The sequence below is a fragment of the Oikopleura dioica genome, chromosome PAR, assembly GCF_907165135.1.
Source record: "Oikopleura dioica chromosome PAR, OKI2018_I68_1.0, whole genome shotgun sequence".
NCBI classification, from domain to species: Eukaryota; Metazoa; Chordata; class Appendicularia; order Copelata; family Oikopleuridae; genus Oikopleura; species Oikopleura dioica.
In genome coordinates, this window is record NC_137293.1 from 6281805 (window position 1) to 6301332 (window position 19528).

General features: G+C 42.2%; 3 protein-coding genes across 4 annotated transcripts; 1 reads left to right on the top strand and 2 right to left on the bottom strand.

Moving 5' to 3' along the window:
- Positions 1 to 3256: 3256 nt before the first annotated feature.
- Positions 3257 to 4833, top strand: LOC145701509 (uncharacterized; the record flags this gene model as incomplete). The annotated part of the gene is made up of 4 exons (XM_081778724.1): positions 3257 to 3268; positions 3513 to 3635; positions 4149 to 4270; positions 4464 to 4833. Coding segments are annotated over 4 exons (441 nt in total), but the record flags the coding sequence as incomplete, so codon positions are not given.
- A 780-nt stretch (positions 4834 to 5613) lies between these two features.
- On the bottom strand, positions 5614 to 13541 carry LOC145705549 (calcium-activated potassium channel subunit alpha-1-like). Its single transcript, XM_081783035.1, is given in 19 exon segments — positions 5614 to 5848; positions 6015 to 6063; positions 6066 to 6100; positions 6169 to 6319; positions 6472 to 6675; positions 6715 to 6823; positions 6867 to 7216; positions 8864 to 9200; positions 9355 to 9585; positions 9999 to 10217; positions 10349 to 10438; positions 10726 to 10840; positions 10916 to 11099; positions 11144 to 11354; positions 11610 to 11979; positions 12216 to 12365; positions 12468 to 12610; positions 12963 to 13052; positions 13256 to 13541. Coding segments are annotated over 19 exon segments (3402 nt in total). The 5' UTR covers positions 13433 to 13541; the 3' UTR covers positions 5614 to 5661.
- A 4530-nt stretch (positions 13542 to 18071) lies between these two features.
- LOC145703870 (uncharacterized) lies at positions 18072 to 19029 on the bottom strand. Of its 2 annotated transcripts, none has more exons than XM_081781269.1 (4): positions 18850 to 19029; positions 18691 to 18807; positions 18424 to 18483; positions 18072 to 18380 (listed from the first exon to the last, which is right to left on the bottom strand). In XM_081781269.1, the coding sequence occupies exons 1-4, from the start codon at positions 18875 to 18877 to the stop codon at positions 18229 to 18231; spliced, it is 357 nt and encodes a 118-aa protein (XP_081637395.1). In that variant the 5' UTR covers positions 18878 to 19029; the 3' UTR covers positions 18072 to 18228. The 2 variants fall into 2 exon arrangements, with proteins under 2 accessions (XP_081637395.1, XP_081637396.1); XM_081781270.1 differs by having other exon boundaries at positions 18424 to 18476; positions 18687 to 18807.
- Positions 19030 to 19528: the final 499 nt, after the last annotated feature.

Genomic DNA, 19528 nt, shown 5'->3' on the forward strand with positions numbered 1-19528 from the left:
TGATCTAGTAGTCAAGTATTTCTTGATTTTGGTCCGCTTCACTCCGTCCAGCTTCACCACTTGAGTCTCAGTTTGTGTGAAGGCTTCGTTGTAGCAAAATGAGAGAGTACGATTCTTATTGTCGACTGTGAAGCTGTCCGTCATCGCATTCTCTAGTATATCGCGGCCCAGTAGACTTGGGTATTTACTGCCTGGCATAATGGTGAGATTCAGGGAGAATGCAGGGCCACCATTGAATGATAAGCGGCAGGGAAGGATACCCATCGGCTGCTCGGCGGGAATATTTGGGCTGAAACCGGTGACCTTGAAGGGACAGGGCTTCAGCATCTGGAGAAATTCGTCGGGAACGTAAGCAGCGGACAGACAGGAGGACTCGGCTCCGCTGTCGACTTCCATCGATACGTCAAAACTTTTAGAGCCCGTAATGATGGTAGCCGAAGCGAAATAAGCCTTTCCTGGTCGCTTCTTCTTCACTGTGTAAAAGTGAACGTCGAATGGTTGGAAATCTTCAACGTTCTTAGTCGTATTTATCTTCTTGGATTCTGGTTGTTTATCGTCTTTCCCATCCTTAGAATCGTTGCTGGCGCGCTTAGCATTCTTCTTCTTTTTGTTCTTATTTCTGTTGAAGTGCTGGGAGACGGTCGCGCTGTCAACTCGATTCTGTCTTGTGGATTGGGCGAGACGGCAGAGTTCGTTGATATCGTAAACTTTTGATAGGCTTGGAAGGATTGCGTTGAAAACGTCTGGTTCTTCTTTCCTAAGATTCAAGTACAGCATCATCGTCGAGAATATGTCAAATATTTCATCGACCCCGGCGTCGGCTGACTTCTCTTGTCGGTAAGAGTTCAAAGTCGCTTGCTTCGCCTCGTTCATCTTTTGCAAGACGTTGGCGGTGTAGTGTGCAAACGGCTTCGAATGGTCGTATTCGACGTCGAAAACTTCGCTTAGCTTCAGTAAGTAGTGACTCTTCGCGGCGAATGATTTCTCTAGCAGCGCCTTGGCCGATTTCCAGTCTTGACAATTCAGAAATTCGGTTCCAAGTGAGCGTTCGATGTTCAAGTCGAAGTGGCTGTACACTGCTGCGATGAAAGGCTGTTCACGTGAAGGTCTGTCGCGGACGTAGGCGCGGTGATAAATGTCGGCTCTGCCCAAGAAGGTGTTGAAAGATGTGTTGCATGCGGCGTCCAGCTTCGGCAAGTCTTGGACGTGACGAGACCAGGTAGTGGCCACCCATGCTTCTTCTCTCATTGTCGCATTCGTAGAGTCTTTTCCTTGATCGAGCTCGCAGGTAAGAAGCGTTGTACTGAGCTGTTCTAATTTTACTCTGCTTTCTGTGATCAAGGGCTCTAGGCTTGGCTTTAGTGATTCGTCATTTCGCACTTGTTCTTCGAGGTAGTTTACTCGATCGTTTATGCTTCTTATTTCGGTGACGGTTTCTAGCAGTGATTTGTTCGCCGCCATAGCTCGAAATATATCGGCAGTAAGGGTTTATGGGCCTTGGATTACCTTTCAGGCCCTCAGAAAATACTGCGACTAAAAGTCGCAATATGATGAGCTGAGGTGCCTTTTGCGCAAACGCCCGACGATTTCTCTGTCCAGCGATTGTCGAAATTTCAAGGTCTGGTCCAAGGGTCGATTCTTCGTAAACTTCTCTCGATTTTTGGTGAAAAGTGGCGAAAGAATTATGTTTTTCTCAGTATTTTAGGTTTTCCCCGGCGTGCGTGCGTGGTTGCGTGGGCGCGACTTTCGGCGCGTGGGTCGTGGTGGCGCTCGTGCGGTGGCGCTCGCTCGGGGTGGTGTTGGTGTGGTGCGGAAAATTCTCTGAGTGGAGTTTCTCCGGCGGCGCGGTGGCGGTTGGTGATTCGGTTCCCCTCGACTCCGCTGACGGCCAATCAGCGTCCAAGTTGCGAAACTTCGGTTGTCGATGGCGGAAAAATTTATCTTTTCTCCAACGGGACTACTCTGATACCACTGAAGGGATCCTAGCTTCTGCTGAATCTCCCACTTCTAGCGTAGTTTGCCGTCGCCGACGTATTTTGAGTTCTTCTACATGTGCAGCTACTCCTTCATGTCATCACCGCTCGGACATCACGAAAACTTCGCATCTGATTCAAGCTTTTTCCCAAAAAGGGTTTTTAACGCGAATCAGACTGCCTCGACGTTTCGAACCTGCCATGTTACTCATCTTACGCTTATACTCCTGCAAAAATCACACACTTTGGCCTTAGAGGACGTTTCAGTCTCATGGGGGTATTGGGATCTTAGATTCGTTAGACTCCCTCGTCCCCTAAGGTCACTTGCTTATCTAGATCGAGCTTTGCTCGGTCGCCGCCGTGTATTTCTCTCCATTCGGTAATTCACGCAGTTCGTGAATTAACCTCTATTTTACTCCAGCTCGAAATACAGACGTCAAAGATACTTTACTCGTTTTCTTCACTCGTCCAGATATAGAGAGCAGGCAAACTACGCTAGAAGTGGGAGATTCAGCAGAAGCTAGGATCCCTTCAGTGGTGTCAGAAGTGGGATGAAGCAAGTGACCTTAGGGGACGAGGGAGTCTAACGAATCTAAGATCCCAATAGCATGCAGTCGCTGCCTGCCCTTCGCTCAAGGCTTCGATTACGTTGGCCACATGGTGGAGTCCGAAGATCGACGCCGATCTTGGTGGTGCAGCACCGCCACCTTCTTTTATTTCGACTCAAAAGAAAGAATTATCCATTTGCGCCTCATTCTACTAACTACACTCCTTCTTCACGAGTTCTTAATCTTAAAAAAGGGAAAATGTCCGGAGCATTTATCTACGGAACACCAAATTTCGTAGACTCGGAGCCGGAATTCTCTGAACCCGAGGAGATCGAGCACGATCAAATTATTTTCACCAAGAATCCGAAAATTGAGAGAGACAGCCAGATGACAGACAGCAACTCGAACTTTCAAGAAGAAGAGGACATGGAATTGATTGATTTAAAAGAGGAGACAGTCGATCCAGAAGAAGCACCAGTCGTCATAAAACAAGCAGAAGACGACATGCTCATACCTTGATTATCGAGGAGCAAGACGATGGCGACGATGATGATGTCGAAAAGATTGAACTTTTTACGACGGCCCAGCGAGCAAAATCCGAAAACAAAATTCAGGTCATGAGATTTTGAAACCAATTCGATGTTCGGTCATCAAAATTGGTCCGCTGGCGAAACCGGAAACAGACGAAGAAGAAGAGGAGGTGCAGATTGAGGAAGAAATGCACATTGAGAATGAAATCAGCGACAGGTGAGACTGATTTTTTCATCACATGATGTCTCAGACGTCTGAGAATTTGATTTTTCATGCGAAAGAAAATCACCTGATATTTTAACTTGGCTTGTAATAGATTAAGGCAAACCAGCTGATTGAAATCAGGCGATTTTTTGGTCTCTTCCATGATTTCATTGATTTTTTCAGTATTTTCTTTCATCTGGCGATCTCTCAAAAATGAAGAATATCTGTTGATGTTGAATTATAATCTTTATTTCAGGCCTCATGTTTGTCCTTACAAAAACTGTCACAAATCCTACAAGAAAAAGCTCATCTTCGAGGCCACTTGCGAGTTCATACTGGAGATCGACCTTATGTTTGTGATCACGATGGCTGTAGTAAAGGTAAGGGCGCAAGTAAGAACTACATGTTGCTAGAACTCAAGATCAAAAACGGTTATCCATATAAACCATAAAAATGGGTTGAGCGTTTCTCTTGAATTCCTTGCAGAATGATGCAAGTCGTCACAAGACGGGCACTTTAGCTTTAGGCTTTTTCAACCGACGCATACTAAGTATTTCGTAAAAGAAAAGACCACGTAACTGGTTTTCGGAGTATTCTTAAGTCTAAAATTCGTAATTTACGTTCTTCTTTTAAAACGAACGCCCGCCGCGGGCCATACTGAGGCCACGGCCAGAGTCTCAGAGACGCAGTCAAAATGGCTTGCTTTATCTACGCTAGAAACGCTAGCTTCTTATCACGAGTTTGATAAGCATTATTTGAAATTCGATGATCAAAATCGAGTATCACCAAAAGTAGTCTTATTCTTAAGTTTCATGAAACTGACATGAAATTGATGATGAAGTTCATCATGCGAGTCGTATGATGAATTTTTGAACTAGAACCGTTCATTTTCAGATTTTCACGATCCGACGAACTTTCGCGCCATAAAAGGGTTCATACTGGCGAGCGGCCCTTCCAATGTCCAGTTTGCGAGAGAAGATTCATTCGCTCCGATCATTTGACTAAACATGCCAGGTAAGAGACATCTCCTCAAACCATGAAAAAGAACCTTTTGACCGAGGAGAACCCGGTTCTCCCTAAAGTACTATTTTTGCCTTAGGCTCGTATTTTGCTGTTAGAAACTGTTTACAAAACTCGCGATCCTCGAGAGAACGCTGCCCTTGAGTTTTGTTTCAACCAAAAACTTCTACTAAAAACTTGAATTAAGAACCCATCTGCATCTTCCAAAGTATCTACCAAGTTGGCACCAAGTCGTCGAGGAACTGGAGCGGCTTTCTGAGCGATTGAAGCGGACGAATCCAGGGATCGTTCCTGGACAGAAGACGGGACTGTACTATCCTTCATTTGCTTTCCCGCCGCATGTGGACTTTGAAGGCACTGGCTCAAAGTAGACGTTCAAATTCATTTCTACAAGTTCAAATGCATTCGTCCCTATATTCTACTGTTCCGATTAATCACTACTAGGTTCTTGAAATTACATTTTTCTCGGGTCTGGACGTACTGAAACGTATCTTTCTCGAAATACTATCATCTACTCAATTGAATAAACAAAGTGATATTTCTTAAAAAATAAAGATTGACGAAATTTTACTATTTATTGAAAAATCAGCAGTTGAAACACTTGATGGTTGAAGTTTGGGGCTGAATCTTGGCCATGTAGTTGAGAAACTCCCACTGTTCGAGGCTGCATCTTCCTTTGCATCGGAAGCTTTTGACTGTTCCCAGCTTTGGAGCTCCCCGGTGGCGCTTGAAAGTGAGGTGCTGGTCGAAGTTGATACCGAAGGAAGAGGAAAAGAAAGCGGCGATGAAGGTTTTTATTCTCATTTTATGGAGAGAGCTCGGTTTGGAGCTGGTTTTTATACGAATGATGATGGCGCTATGAGGAGCACTTACTTACGGTGCGAATTCATGCCCGACAGATGCTGGACGTCTTGATAGTTTCTCACTATGAATCATAAACGGTGATTACCATACATAAAAGAACTGATCGTATCACAATTGAGTATCTTTTATTTTGAATAATATACAAGAATATATAAATTATATGCACCAACAGTTCTCCATCTCGAGATAAGTTTTTTCTTTCCGCCGCTGAGTTTTGAGTTGCTGTGTTTTGGTGATTTTTTGGTTTTTCTCCAAAGTTGAACTTTTTCTGAAACTTTTGAACTTTGTACCTTCATTTTTTCTCCATCTAAAATTTTTAATTAATTTTTAAAGCAGAACACGACGACTGACTCAGTTGTCTCGTCTCTTGTTAATATTTAGAATATCCTTTTTGGTGAATATTTTATGAGGCATATTATTTTGTGCATATTAAATATACAATAGGAAGTTGTCTTGTTCAAACATACCGTCTGGAAAAAGGCCCAGTGGCCATTGGATTTCTTTCGGATGGAAAATCGGTTTCATGAACTAAGGGGCACTTCTAGACTGCAGTGGTTGTTGGCGGCGGAGGTGCTCGAACTCTCTTTCGTAACGGTGTGTAGACTTTGATTGGCAATTACAGGATTGGCGGAGGAGGAGGCGGCGGGACTGCTTGTTCCATTACCAGTACAGTAATCGAACTGCATCAGACAGAAAACCAAATCCGAGCTGAAAGCAAAAATTTGAAAAAATCAACAATTTCGAACCCTCAATATCAGATTTCAATTTTGCAAACGGCCTCTGTTAACCCTCTATCACCTCGTATATCTATTAACGACGGCAATAATCGATCCCTTAGGATCCTACCAGGAAGCCCCTGTATGCATGACTGTACCTGACAAGAGGAAAATCAGGTGTTGGGGCAGTAATGACATATCTTTTGAAGTAGGGTTGGCTACAGGCGACGAAACATCCCGGAATCTGAAAAATGGAATTGAATTACAATTAATTGATCGGCTGCAAATTGAATTGCAGAATCATTGCTTTACCTGTAGATTCCAAAGCAGAGCAAGTTGTATTGCTGTAAGGCTTTAGTGAATAAGTCGCCATATCGACCGCCATCGCCGAGTTGGGCGAAGGGGCCGTCGAATAGCGCCAGCTGGGCAACTCGACAGCGATCTCGGTTGGCCAGTGTTTGATCTAAATAATTATTCAAAATTGTTATCCAAGATCTGTCTAGAAATAGAAATACGCCCCTTGCATAAAAATATTATATAAAAAATGTGTCTCTCTGGCGATGAATAATTAAAATCGGGGTCAATCTCATGGAAACTGGCATAAAAATGACTTACCATTTGATGGACCGGGAAGGAGAATCCCTCCTTCTGCCAGAATCTCTTCGAGATCATCAGTCGCGCCGCCCGTGATCATCGTGCGGATGAGGGTCAACGCGTCAGAGTTAAAATAAGTGGCTGAGACGAGCGAGTCCAGGACAGAAATTGCGAAGGCTGTTCCACAGGCGAATGGTTGAGTCAGATAGAGCTCCGTTTCCGGGTCTAAAAATGGGTTACGAGTGGCTTTTTCGGTTTCCATACCATCGTCATCATCTTGGTCGAGAAATTGGACATTGGAGTCATTTACAAGCTCAGTTATCATGGGAATTGAATAGCCAGACACAGCTCTCGTTCCAGGAAATCGCATCGACTGAAAAAATTACATTACTCAAGATATTCTAATGTCCATTAACCTTAATATTTAGTGACGTAAGGATGGATTCTCTATCCTGCAGCGACGGATCCTCCATCATCTGTCCGCCGGCAAAGTTGATAATGGTCGATCCGGTGTTGGAGTGAGAGCACAAAATGACACACATGTCGCACAGATTGACACCAACTGCTCTCAAGTCGGTTCTACTCAACGGCGAGCCAGGCAGAACCAGGAGCTTTGGAAAGCAGGTCAGCGTCTCCCACTCTTTCTGAATGTATTTGACGTCTCCAAGAAGCACGATCGTCTTGAGCTCGTGGTAGTGGAAGTTGGAGGCGCGGAGAGGCATGACGAAGTTGCGGAGGCCAAGTAAGGGAGTATCAGCACCAACACCTATTTTTCGAAGATGAATGAATGAATTGAGAATGTAAAGAGGATAGAGGATAGATTATAGACAAATGGTGAATATTCGAATATGAAGGTAGAATCAATGGGGCATATAATCTAACGTACCCCCCCCCCTAGCTCGCTCACATTTTGTGAACATTTTTCCCTTTTTCGCTTAGTTAAACTCCAACAAGACCCCCCTTGGTCGCTCGCTTTTTGTTACCAAGATCCGTTGGTCGCTTTCCTTCTTTTGCATTCTACGACCCCTTGTTCGCCCTCCTTGGTTTCGACGGCGCACCTTTGCTCGCCCGCCTTTCTCCGTCATTTATCCCTTGTTCGCTCCTGAAGCCCCGCGAGAACGCTTTATAACGCGTAGCTCATTTTCTTTTTCACTTTTAAAAGGCTTTTTAACTCGTAGAATGGTCTCAAAATTCGATTTTCATGATTTTTTCCAAGCAAACTTATTTTTTTTTATGCTCTTTCACGTCCATTTTGACAAATTTTCATATCTTCTTAAGGGTACTACCTTCGATTTCCCCAACTTCAGCCTTGAATAACTTGAATAAGAAGAAATTTTGACACTCCATTTTAAGTAAACATAAGTACTCGAAATACATGGATTGAAACTTTGAGACTGTTTTTATAAAAAATCAAATGCCATTTTCCTCGAGAGTTGCAAATTTTGATTAATTTTTCCGAGCTGAGCTGAGCTGACCTGACCTGCGAAAAAATTTCTCTGAGCTGAGCTGAGCTGAGCTGGCCTTTTTCAGAGGTCATTGAGCTGACCTTTTGTTTAAGAGAGTTGAGCTGAGCTGAGCGGACCCTAATTAGAGCTGAGCTGAGCTGTTTTTACTGTTTTTGGTAGTAAAATTGTATTCAAATCATTGAGCTGAGCTGAGCTTAGCTAAGTGATAATCGTCTGAGCTGAGCTGAGCTGAGCAGAACTTCTTGCTCGAAAATAATGGAGCTGAGTTGAGCTGAGCTGAGTGAAAATTGTCTTAGCTGTGCTGAGCAGATCAGATCATTTTCCAAAATCACTGAGCTGAGCGACTGCTCAGCTCACTCAGCTCAGCAAATTTGCAACTCTGGAACCAGTGTCAACATGAGGATTCGACTATTTTGAGTATAAATGTACATATAAAGTCAAACTATCAAGTTTACGGCATAATACAGCGTTGCTACAAGATATAAAAATTTAACTGGACGCTTTAAAAAGAGGAAATGAAGTTTAGTTACTGTCAAAATATTCATGAAAATGAAAAATATAGTTCCCTATGAAAAGCTTGAGTCGAAAGTACAGTAAGAGCTGTAAGAGCGACCCAAGCCGAGCTAGGCTTTGGCGGTCTCGCGGCGAACAAGGGATAAATGGGTGAGGAGGAGCGAACAAGGGCGCGCGAGGTAAAAAGAAGGATGGCGACTAATGGAGCGCGCTGAAACAAGAATGAGAGCGAGCAAGGGGACTTTGATAAAATTTAACTAAGCGAGCAAGGGAAAAATGATCACAAAATGTGAGCGAGCTAGGGGGGGGGGGGGGGTACGTTATCATATGCCGCATATCGGATAAAGTATTTTGAGCGTTACATAATGCTTGCAAAACAAGCTGACTCAGTAAATGATAAAAATAGACGAAGACAAAAGGTCAATTTCACGAACCTGGAAGACAAACAACAATGTGCCCCTGCAAGTTCAACTGGGCACACTGCTCCTTGGTGAGCGTCGATTCAGATAAACGCCTCGGCTTGGACCAATGAAACATGCCCGTCGAGTCGTAGCGCATGTCTTCTTTGGCAACTTCGTCGAACTGATGCTTGACGACTTTTGCTGAGTTGTTGCTGCTGGTGTTGAGTCCTCCATACGCGTTCAAATGCTTCGTCAAGCTGTTTGAGTTGGTGAGAGCAGGGCGAGGCACAGAGTTCGAGTTGACGTGGTTGACGAATTTGAAGCCGTCAGAACCGTCGCCAAGCTCGTGCTCAGAACTCTGCGCTTGAATCTAAAAAGATAAAGGATGATTTTAGGTCTTTTTTTTGGTCACATGACAAATTTAAATCTTTGAATAATGAATTATACTAATGGAAAAAATGACGTAATAAACGATAACTTTGCTCATGAATTTTTCAAGCAAAGAAAGTAGGAAACTTTGTTACCTGATGATTATCCGTGTATGATCTGGCATTGACTTTGATGTTGTGCGGGCAGTTGCAACGGCGGATCTCTTCCAAATCCGTCACATCAATGTGACACCGTGCGCACCACACGTTCGCCCGTTTGACCTCTTTCGCGCTCTCCGCAACGAAGAATCCAAGACATCCGGGCTTGAGAGTAATCGCCGATCCTGGGTTGATCAGTAGTTGCTGCCCGCCGCCTGGCTTCGACACCTGAAACATTCCAAGCTCAATATTGACTCTCGTTTACGATCATTTTTTTTTGACGCGCTGTTTACGGTGCCGGATTTTGTGGGTAACCGCAGCAAGCTGGATCCAGTGGATCTACTAACGAGCATCCGTCTAATTAATATTGATGATCGATCGGCGACACAAAAAAAAATAATGGAAAAAACATAATACGAAGAAACCACCACGGTTGTGGTAGCGCCGCAAACTTAATAATCCGCCTTGACAGGTTGAGTCAATTCAAGTTCAAGCAAAATTACTTTTGAAGATTTTTGCTGACTTTTCAATAAAGATAAGCGCCTGTCTAAGTGAATCAATGTAGGTCAAAAAAATTTGACCAAAAAATTGCCAAAAATTTTGTCCAAAATTAAAAAAAAAACTCCGGAATGAAAATTTACCTGAACAGCAATGAGCAACAAATTCAACTTCTGGTAGCAAATTTCGCAGACTCTCGGAAAACTCAGCCCAGCGAACGAATAAGAAAGTTTTTCCGTGTACATTTCTGCCCCGACTCCGGCCAAATAATGCTTCTGCCAGGAGTCTTCGTCAATTTCGATCGTCGATCGCATCGAAAATAAGTTCGCCATAAGAGAACTGAAGCCAGGAGCCAGGCAAGACTAAAGAAGAAAAATTAGTACGTCCCGACGTTCGTGTGGTAAAAAGAAACGATAAACGAGACCAAAGGAGTGATAATCGGCCACTTTTATGATTTAACGCGAGAGCTACTGGTAGTAATTTTTTGGCTTACCTGCGCGATGAAACCGAGCTTCAACTCGGCCAGGCAAATTACTGAGTCGCCCATTGCAGCCGACCAGGAAGGAATGTTGAGCAAATGAGCCTGAAGAAGAATTATCAGAGGATACCTAGTACATATGGATATGCATTTGCCGCGGGCAGACTGTGTCTACGACGATTAGACGAATAATCTGCTGGATTATTGAATGAAAAAGGGAAGGAAAAAAAGAAGGAAATCGACGTCTTTTCATCAATTCGGCGGCCGAGGACTGACGGGATTCATAAATTAAAAGTGTCTCGCACTTTCTTCGTCAAAAGAAATGATTCTGGGAGATCAAAGAGGGGGATTAAGGACGACTTAGTGATTTGTGGCAAAAGTTTGAAGTGTACCTTGTTGTGATGCGCAAGGACTTGAATAATTATTCGCGCGCGGGGTGAGTAGTTCTTGATCGAAATGACACGCATGATGTTTGAAGCGTCTTCGATGTCCGCATCCTGACAGTATCTGAAAAGAAAATGGGGGTTACTTGGAAACAAAGAGGAAAAGGGGTTCATTTCGAACAGTGACGTCGCCACTTACTTATTCGCCAGAATCACACACCCATCTGCTTCTTCCATCTTAACACGTGATAAATCGTTCGAATTGAGGACCGATCCTTCGAAGAATTCCACTTGTGTAAAGTGCCGTTTGAAAAGCGCTTCGAGCTCGAGATTCGGCGGTACCACATGAATGAAAACGACTTCTACATTGACATCGTCTCGATCTTTAGGAAACAGGGAAGAGATGGTCGAATTAGCGATTTTATACCTTTGTGAAGAAAGTCTTTCAAAAAGTACGAAACGGATTCGAGCGTAATGTGGCCACACACGATGAGATGCTTTCTTCCGGAAACGGAGGTATAACTGCCGCCGTACTTTTTGCGATTGCCCATAAGCTCGATGATTTCCGGCACATACGAGGCAAACATCGCCAGCCCACCGAAGATGAAAAACACCATGAAGAAACGGCCCAGCGTCGTCTACGAAATACCATCATTTTCCATAGTAATAATATTTACAAAATCGTAAATTTGTCGAAAATATAAGTTATAGGCTATTAATCCGGATTACAAGATTTCAATCTTGGGAAGAGAAGCAATAACTTTCATTTATGAATTATAAATGAAAAAAGAGACTTTCTACGGCTAGTGAACTTTATAAAAGCAGTCTTTTATAAGATCAGCTCTAAAAAAGACGTATTTTCTTGGGCAATTTAGTAATATCTTCTTTCGTACCTTGGCGCAGATATCACCATAGCCGACAGTCGACATGGTGACCATCAATAAATAAACGCACTCCCAGTATGTTAGGCTGACAGAATTGGAAAAGTCTGCCCATGGGTCGCCCGTATTCTCGACCAAGTGGATGAAGCCGGCTCCAGTGAGCCAGATTGAAAGAAAAATCGACACCAGATTGACCAGTTTAATTGATTGCGACGTCTTGAGGATATTTACAAACTGCAGGATCTCGCTGAATTGCAGCAGCCGCAGTGCTCGGAGAAAACGCAGGCCAAGCCACGTGCGGTTCAGGTAGACAGAAACGAACACAGGTGGGACGGTGAAGAAGTCGACGATAGAATTGACCTCGAGCCAGAACCAGAGCTTAGTGCGGATTATGGTAAATCAATCGAACCCTCCTTTCCTAAAAGATGGTCAACAGTCGGCTGTTCTTCTATTCTGGGCTCTGCAGCCTGCGTAGAAAACCTGAGTCAGGGTCTGAAAGATCTGAAAAAGAGCTACAAAGATCTTTCAAACCCTGACTCAGGTTTTCTACTCAGGCTGCCGGGCCAAGCTTCTATCTTTCTATCAAATAATGATGATCATCTGTGAATCCGTTCCTTGTCATTTGCCGCTATAAAACGAAGCCCAAAGTAGAGTAGAAAGAATATATTAAAAGCCATATCAATCTGTAGCGTCGTATCGGAGTAGAAGTTTTTACAAGTTTCGATCGGATCAGATGAGTCGATGAAGTAGATTACCAGAGCGCCGATACTGTTTTATGGTGATTTTGAGTGCCGCTCTTTATTTTCCAGATGGGAATTAAGTGCTTTCGATTAATTGAAAATTGGAAGAAAATCGAGAATCACCAGTTGCCTGAGCAGAAAGACCAGAACGACGAGAATCCTGCCCGTAAGGGTTTGGGCGGAGATCATGACACCTGCCCAGTCCTTCACCGCTGTCATCCATCCCACCTCTGCCGCGTTGGCTTTTGACGCCGCTGCGTCCCCATTACGATCCTGAACACGCGCCACTCGTTAATATTCAGATGCGGATGTTATGCGTTACGCCGTTCCCGATTTTATTTTTCTTCTTTTTCAATGACAAGCGTTTATGTTTTATATATTAGCCACGCGCGCATTTTTAACCCATTGCACATTAAAACCATTTTCTTGAACTTTAATTATAAGGAAAAGCCGCTTTGCGGCTTTGTTTTAAAAAACCAAAATATTGGTCGTAATGTAGAAATAGGTTAAAAATTTTAACCTATTTTAATTCAAGTGGAAAAAATAAAAGTTTCATGGCGAAACTATCTAACTCTCTTGATTCTCAACTCAAGAAAGAGAATAAATAATTCACATGTGCTCTCACCTTTTCGCCAAGTCGAGGAGGAATTGTCAATTGGCTTCGAGTGACGTTCTGGAGTCGATACGCCGCGCAGCACATGTAATTGAACGCGCGCTGAAACAGTCGGATTCGAAGTTGAATGAAATAAATCATGTTGAAATTGACCTTAGGAAACTATTGTTTTTATAGCATTAACTTTTAAGCGACTGCGAAAGGAAATTGAAGCTTCATAAAACCTTCAACTTTTTGACAAAAAGAAAATGATTAATGAACTCGTTATTTGCTAATTAGAATTTGTTGATTGTCGAATCCCATTCCCATAGTAAAATCAAGATCAGCCCGCCGACGAAAGTGACGAGCGAGCTGGCAAGGAATGCGTACCACATGCGCACATCTTCGCAATTTCTGATCTCCGGGTCAATTTTGATATATCTCTCATCTAAAAAAGCGCCGCCAAAGCCATTTAGGAAATAGTCCTCGGAAAAGTCCTCCATCCTCTCTTTTTTCTCTCATCCGATCTCCATTCCTAATCTCATAAAAAAAGGTTGAAAAGAAGAAAGTCGCGATTTTCTCGAAAATTCGGGAAAAAAAAAGTTGTCTTCCTTGATTTTTTGATTTCCGCGTCTGGCAGGGGGGACCGCGCAGAATACGTTTCAGGTTTGCTCCGTTTTGCCGTTTTGGAATTTTACGACCGCGAAAAAGAAAGGAAGCCTGACACTCTTTCTCTGGCTTTTGCTTATCAAGCGCGTCTGGAGAGACGGAGATTTAAGTTAATTGATTCTAGTTGGTCATTTGAAGATGAAAGTTTCTGACAATTTTATTTCGCGAGGAAGGGAGTAGTCGGCAATTAAACTATATTTTACTTCTGAACTATCGCCGCCACGGCCGTGCGGAATTTTATGAGCGACTGCAGATCCTTCCTGACACGGGAATTAGGGCGCTTTAGTCCAGTGAGGAAATTTTACGACAGTTTTATGATGCTCTCAGCACATTTTTTTTCAGGAAGGGATTAAAGTTGCCATCAACTGTCAGGTAGTCTAAGATTCAAGGAAAATAGTAATTTTGGGGACCCCAATTTCTGATCAATAATTTTCGTTAGAATTCCGATTCAGCTGAAGTAAAATAACAGCTGAAAATCGAGAAGCCGCTTGCGGCTTCGAGTAACAAAAAGATTAAGCCGCGCGAAGCGCGGCTTTTCCATCTTCGTTTGCTCGAAGCCGCAAGCGGCTTCTCGATTTTCAGCTGTAATTTTACTTCAGCTGAATCGGAATTCTGGCGAAAATTTGTCAGTCAGAAATCAAAATAGCTGTACAGCTATTTTCGCTATAAGAAGATGATATTATGTAGATATTTCCTTGTGACCCTTGCTTATTAGCTGAACAGATGTTCCACTTTTGATAGTACAATAATGAACTTTTGTAATAAAAGGATCTGTGTTAATAATAATATAGACTGTACTTGGTATTCCATTGAGCCAGGCATATAAATTCGCTTGGCGATTTTCGCCGAAAGCGAAAGCGAAGCGAAAGCGAATCGAAAATTTCGCTTTCGCCCCCCGTTCGCTTTGGGTTTTCGAACGAAATTTATATGCCTGCATTGAGCCTTAAGCCAGTAACTCGTTTGTTTTCGCCTGAGGCAGGGCAATTATTGCCCGCAGGCATATGGCCTAGGGCGGATTACGACGCGATGAGAGGAAGGGCATTACTTTCGAGCAAGGATTTAGATATGGATTGAGCCCGGGTCCTGTGAGAGTCGTTTTCCTGGATGATCCCCTGGTTGGCAGTGCTGTACTCGTTGCAACATGTGCACTCGGTGTTCATTTGGTGAGCGAAGTTCTTCGGGTCTCAGAAGTTCTCTTTGCGAGTCCTCTTTCGCCTTCTGACCATAATTTGGATTGACTGCCCAATCGTCCTCCCAGCTGCAATAAACAACGCCGATAAACCGATAAAACACCAGTCTAGGACAATTACAATATTACACCTTCAAATTCGAATCGAAAAGAAATGCCAATCGAGCGGAAAAAAGGAACCAAGGTGCCAGCTTTCCAAAAATAAAATTGCTATTTTTGCAATAAAAAATACAAAAGGTTTTTCATTTCGACTATTTAATTATTAGTTTTGACGCTGAGACACATCCTTAGAGTATTAATTTTATAGCGCAAAACCACAATCATGAATTATCGCGGGAATATACGATCTCATAATTTTTATTAAACAATAAATGATTCATGAAAATGCTCCTTTGGCAGAAATTATCAGAAAAGAGGTCAAAAAGCGCCTATTTTACCTAAAGGGTTAATTTTTCACAAAAATATTCTTAGTTTTTCTCAAAATTCGCTTCAAAATCCGATTTTATCTTAAAAACACAAATTTTTACTCATTTTAGCTCGATTTGAGCCCTCTTATTATTTCCGCAACTTAATTTTGGGACCTGGCTATTTTTCAGTTCTGTTCATTTTTTCTTCCTTGATTTCAATCCTTGATCTCTCTCTCTCTTTTTCTCTTTCTCAGTTTGAAATTCTTCGAATTTGAGAGCGGATGGGCGGTCGTCTTCGCGGCACAATCAAGTGCAAGTTCTCTTGCTGAAAAATTGACATTTTGGGCGAGAATTCGGAATCGGATCGGTGAGCTTCTGTGATACAAGTAGGTGACCGTTGAAAAAATGAATAATTTATTAAAAATTATCGACTACGTCCCAGCCCCTGCGAAGCTCTCGGCCGCCGCCGAGCGGTGTGCGTGCCCTAATCGATCAGAGTCTGAATCCTCTCTCTCTTTACTGATTTTCTACAGTCGAAAAGCTGCTTCGTAAAGTAACAAAATTTATAGATTCTCTGTTTTCGAAAAAACGGGGCTAAAAACGTGAAGCTTATCCAGCGCGTTAGGAAAAAGGGCGTCAATCCCCCATCACTCGCCCGCGGCTGCCTCTCGAAATGCTCTATCCATCTGTCCATCTAGGTGCCCAATGACCACAAGTATGGATATGAGGCCATTTGCATCACAGATTTAGGAATTCCATGACGATTTTCTTCCTTGATTTCTCAATCGAAAGAGGGGATTCGACGAGAAAATTAAAATATCGGTCCAAAATTGTCGGTGAAAATTATAAAATATAGCCCAAGATTGTCGACTTTTCAAAGTATTTTGGATTACATGAGGGCTCGGCACGAAAATCTGCGAATAAAACCTGAGTCAGGGTCCTAAATGACACCTTATAAAAAGCCGCGCGCGGCTTATTTAAGAACGAAGCCGCGAAGCGGCTTTGCGCAAATTTCGCGGCTTCGTTTAAAAGCCGCAACGCGCTTTTCTTTGAGATCTTTTTGAACCCTGACTCAGGTTTTCTACGCAGGCTCTGGCTAAGGTCTAGCTAAGGGTAAGGGTCTGGTTGCTTGGAAATTTGATTGGCTTGTTGTAATGAAGCGAATATCTGATAGGATGCGGAAATTGAAAGTAAGTGCTGACAGGGTGGTTACTCAAGTACAGTAAGCTAACGCGTAAAATGTTGGATAGCGATTCGAAAATTGATCGAGAGACGACAGGCGCTTAGCGCCAGAATTGGGACACGGCTTGGCAAAAATTAATTCAAGTACGGGATAAATAACAAAGTAGACTTGATGTTTTTGAATTCTGCTTAATTTATGAAAAATCAAGCGACAGCAAAAATAAACAAGCAACTTAGCCTGAATTTTTAATTCAATCTTCTCGAGGACAAAAAAGACGAAAAGAAGATTCGCAGACCATTAGTGACCATCATCCATATTCCGAGTCTTTTGGAACGAGTCCCTTGGGATTTGATTCCGAAATGAATAGACTCGATTTGAATTGATAATCAAATCAAAAAGCCTTTCTTGGTATTTCTATTATCATATCAATAATCTACAATTATGCTCGCAAGAGTTTGGACTTAAGGGTATCCTACCGTTAAACAAGGGATCCATATTTTTCCAACAGTATTTTGTCAATTTGAAAGAGACTGTAAATCTAAAGAAATCTGTGATGTTTTCTTTCTCCAAAATAAGTTGTTTTCTGATCGGTCTGTAACTGACAGTACTGCCCCACATGAGTTACTGAGTTACGTTAATCACTAGATTAATCGATCACCCGTCTGATCGAGCGACGCGTTGCAAGATCTTACTGTCAGGAAAAAGACAGTAGAGTATTCAGGAGCTACTGCATTTGCATGTCTGATTTGCGACAAATCACTGTATTGTTCTCGTCTGAGAGAATCTTCCTCTGAATACCCAACCAGCTCATTCATTCATTTAAATTTGAACGAACTTAATTACAGTCGGCATACAAACAAAGACGGAGGAAAATAACTGTAATTATTGACTGTTCTAAAATGGCTTACTGAGCCACTTTTTTCCCAGGTTTTTTGAGCTTTTCGGCTATTTAAAAATTGACAATCTTGGGCGATTTTTTCGAAATTTTACCGACAATCTTGGACCGAAAAAAAAGTTCGAAATTTAACCCATATTGACTAAAAAACCATTTTCGGACAATTATTTTCATCCTTTTCGCTTTTTTTTCTTTTGCGGAAGCAACAATTTGTAATTCCATTTTTTCTCTTGAGAAAAAAAAGTAAAATGATTCAGTTTATCGATCAATCCAGCGCGCGAGGAGAGAGTCGAACCCGAGCGCGCTCCGCCCTCCCTTGAGCTGCATAAAAATTCAATTAATTTTATATTAATACACTCTTATTAAGAAAATTATTAATCAGCTGTCTTTTTTGCCACTCTCAAAGTTCGAACTTCGAATCAAGTGTCAAAATCAAAATCGTTTTTGGCAAAAATAAAAAAAAATGTCACGTGACAAGCTGAGCCGGGGATGAACTCGTCAACGTCGACAGAAATCGACGTATTTTATAGCTGTTTATACTCGGATATAATTTGACGTACGCAGCTAATCCCGTTTTTCGTCCAAAATGGAGCATTGAAGATAATTTTTCCTGGCTATTTTTGAAGAAAAGGGATGTTTACTAGGGCGGGCGTGTACTGTCTATAAAGTATTGGACTTGTACGATTGTAGCCGTTTGAGGAGTACATTGAACCGATAATTGCATGAATAATGAAGTATCTAAAAATGAACTTGAGCATCTTTCTCTTTTTTTTCCTTTAATTTATTCATTGCTGCCAACAATAATTGTAAAGATCATCATCAAAATGAATGAGTTTATTTTCAATAGTAGTAGTTTCAAAGTAGTTTATTCGCGAAAGTAAGTGAACAGTTCTTTTCGGCATCCTTATCGGATCTACGAAAGTTGAACAGTCCAATGTCTGGTCTTCTTTTTCGCTCTAAAATCGGTACTGCTCGCATTGAGCATTCATTTCTTCGATTTCTGGTCGCTTGTTCGAAGTCGTCTTTTTTAGAATGCAGAAGAATCGGTGCTTCGTTTCCGGATTCACGTAAATTGCTTGGATTTTCCAGGCTTTTCCGATGCGGATTCCTGTAAGTGAGTTTCGACACGGGTTCTTTGCTTGTTTTTTTACCTTTTGCAGCAGTTATTTCATCGTAAACAACATTTCCCAAGTTTAGCAGCGTGATTCCTTATACAAATGGATCTCTTACCAAATTTCATAAGATAAGGGGTCCCCCCTCGCTATTTTCGATGCAAATTTAAGTGCCAATTTTTCTACTAGAATTATCAAAAAATGGCCATCTTGGGCCCGAGTCGTCTGATTTTGTTAAATATCGTAGGGATACCCTTAGGATAAAAGCCATAGGGGCCCTTAAGTGAGTTTATCGGAGAACCATTCCTTGATAATTTTCGTCAGCAGCGTTGTTCTCTTCTATGATTTCAATGGCGCTCTCGGCCCACTCGACAAATTTCTCTGGCTTCGGGTATTTGAAAAACTCCTCGCCAAAGGCAGCCGCTAATCTTGTTACCAAGCGTTATTTATTTTATTATTTCTTACCGATAATGGACGCTAGAAAGAGCTTCATTCAGACTCTCCTCTGTTTTTCTCTCCTCTGGTGGAATTTAAAATGAAATGGAAAACGAAACTAAATGCTCCACCACGGCCCTTGATTCCTTTTTTGAAAACTCTTGCTAGTGAAAAATTCTTGAAAACTTGACAAGGATGATGGTTTGAAAGATCGAGTTTTGCTGACTGTCGATAAGCCCGAAAAACTGCCCTAACGAGGAATTCCCACCTGTGGCGCCCACTAGAAGGTTCCAATGCGTTCAATCATTAAAATAATAAACAGCGTTGTTTACGGCGAATCAAAACATTGCGTCGCCGAGTTTAGACTTGAGGCTTTGCCTGACGATATCGCTGGGTTTCATCTCATTAGTAGAATGCAAATTGAACGCTTTCGAATTTATTATAATTAATTAAAAAAAGACAAGTTTTTTTATTTTATTTTTGAAATTTTTCTCAGCTTTTTGACTTTTTGTTCATGTCCGAGACAACTTTCAACAGAAAATCCAAGGTTTCTCGATGATGATCCGCACCGTCGTGTTCTTCTTCTGTTGATAATACAGTTATTTACAGTCATAATAGTCGTAAACCTCCCCCAATTGATTTTGGAGTTGACTGTAGAAAACTGTATACCAAGTCCTTCTCCCTTCTCTATTTCATTAAACAACTCATG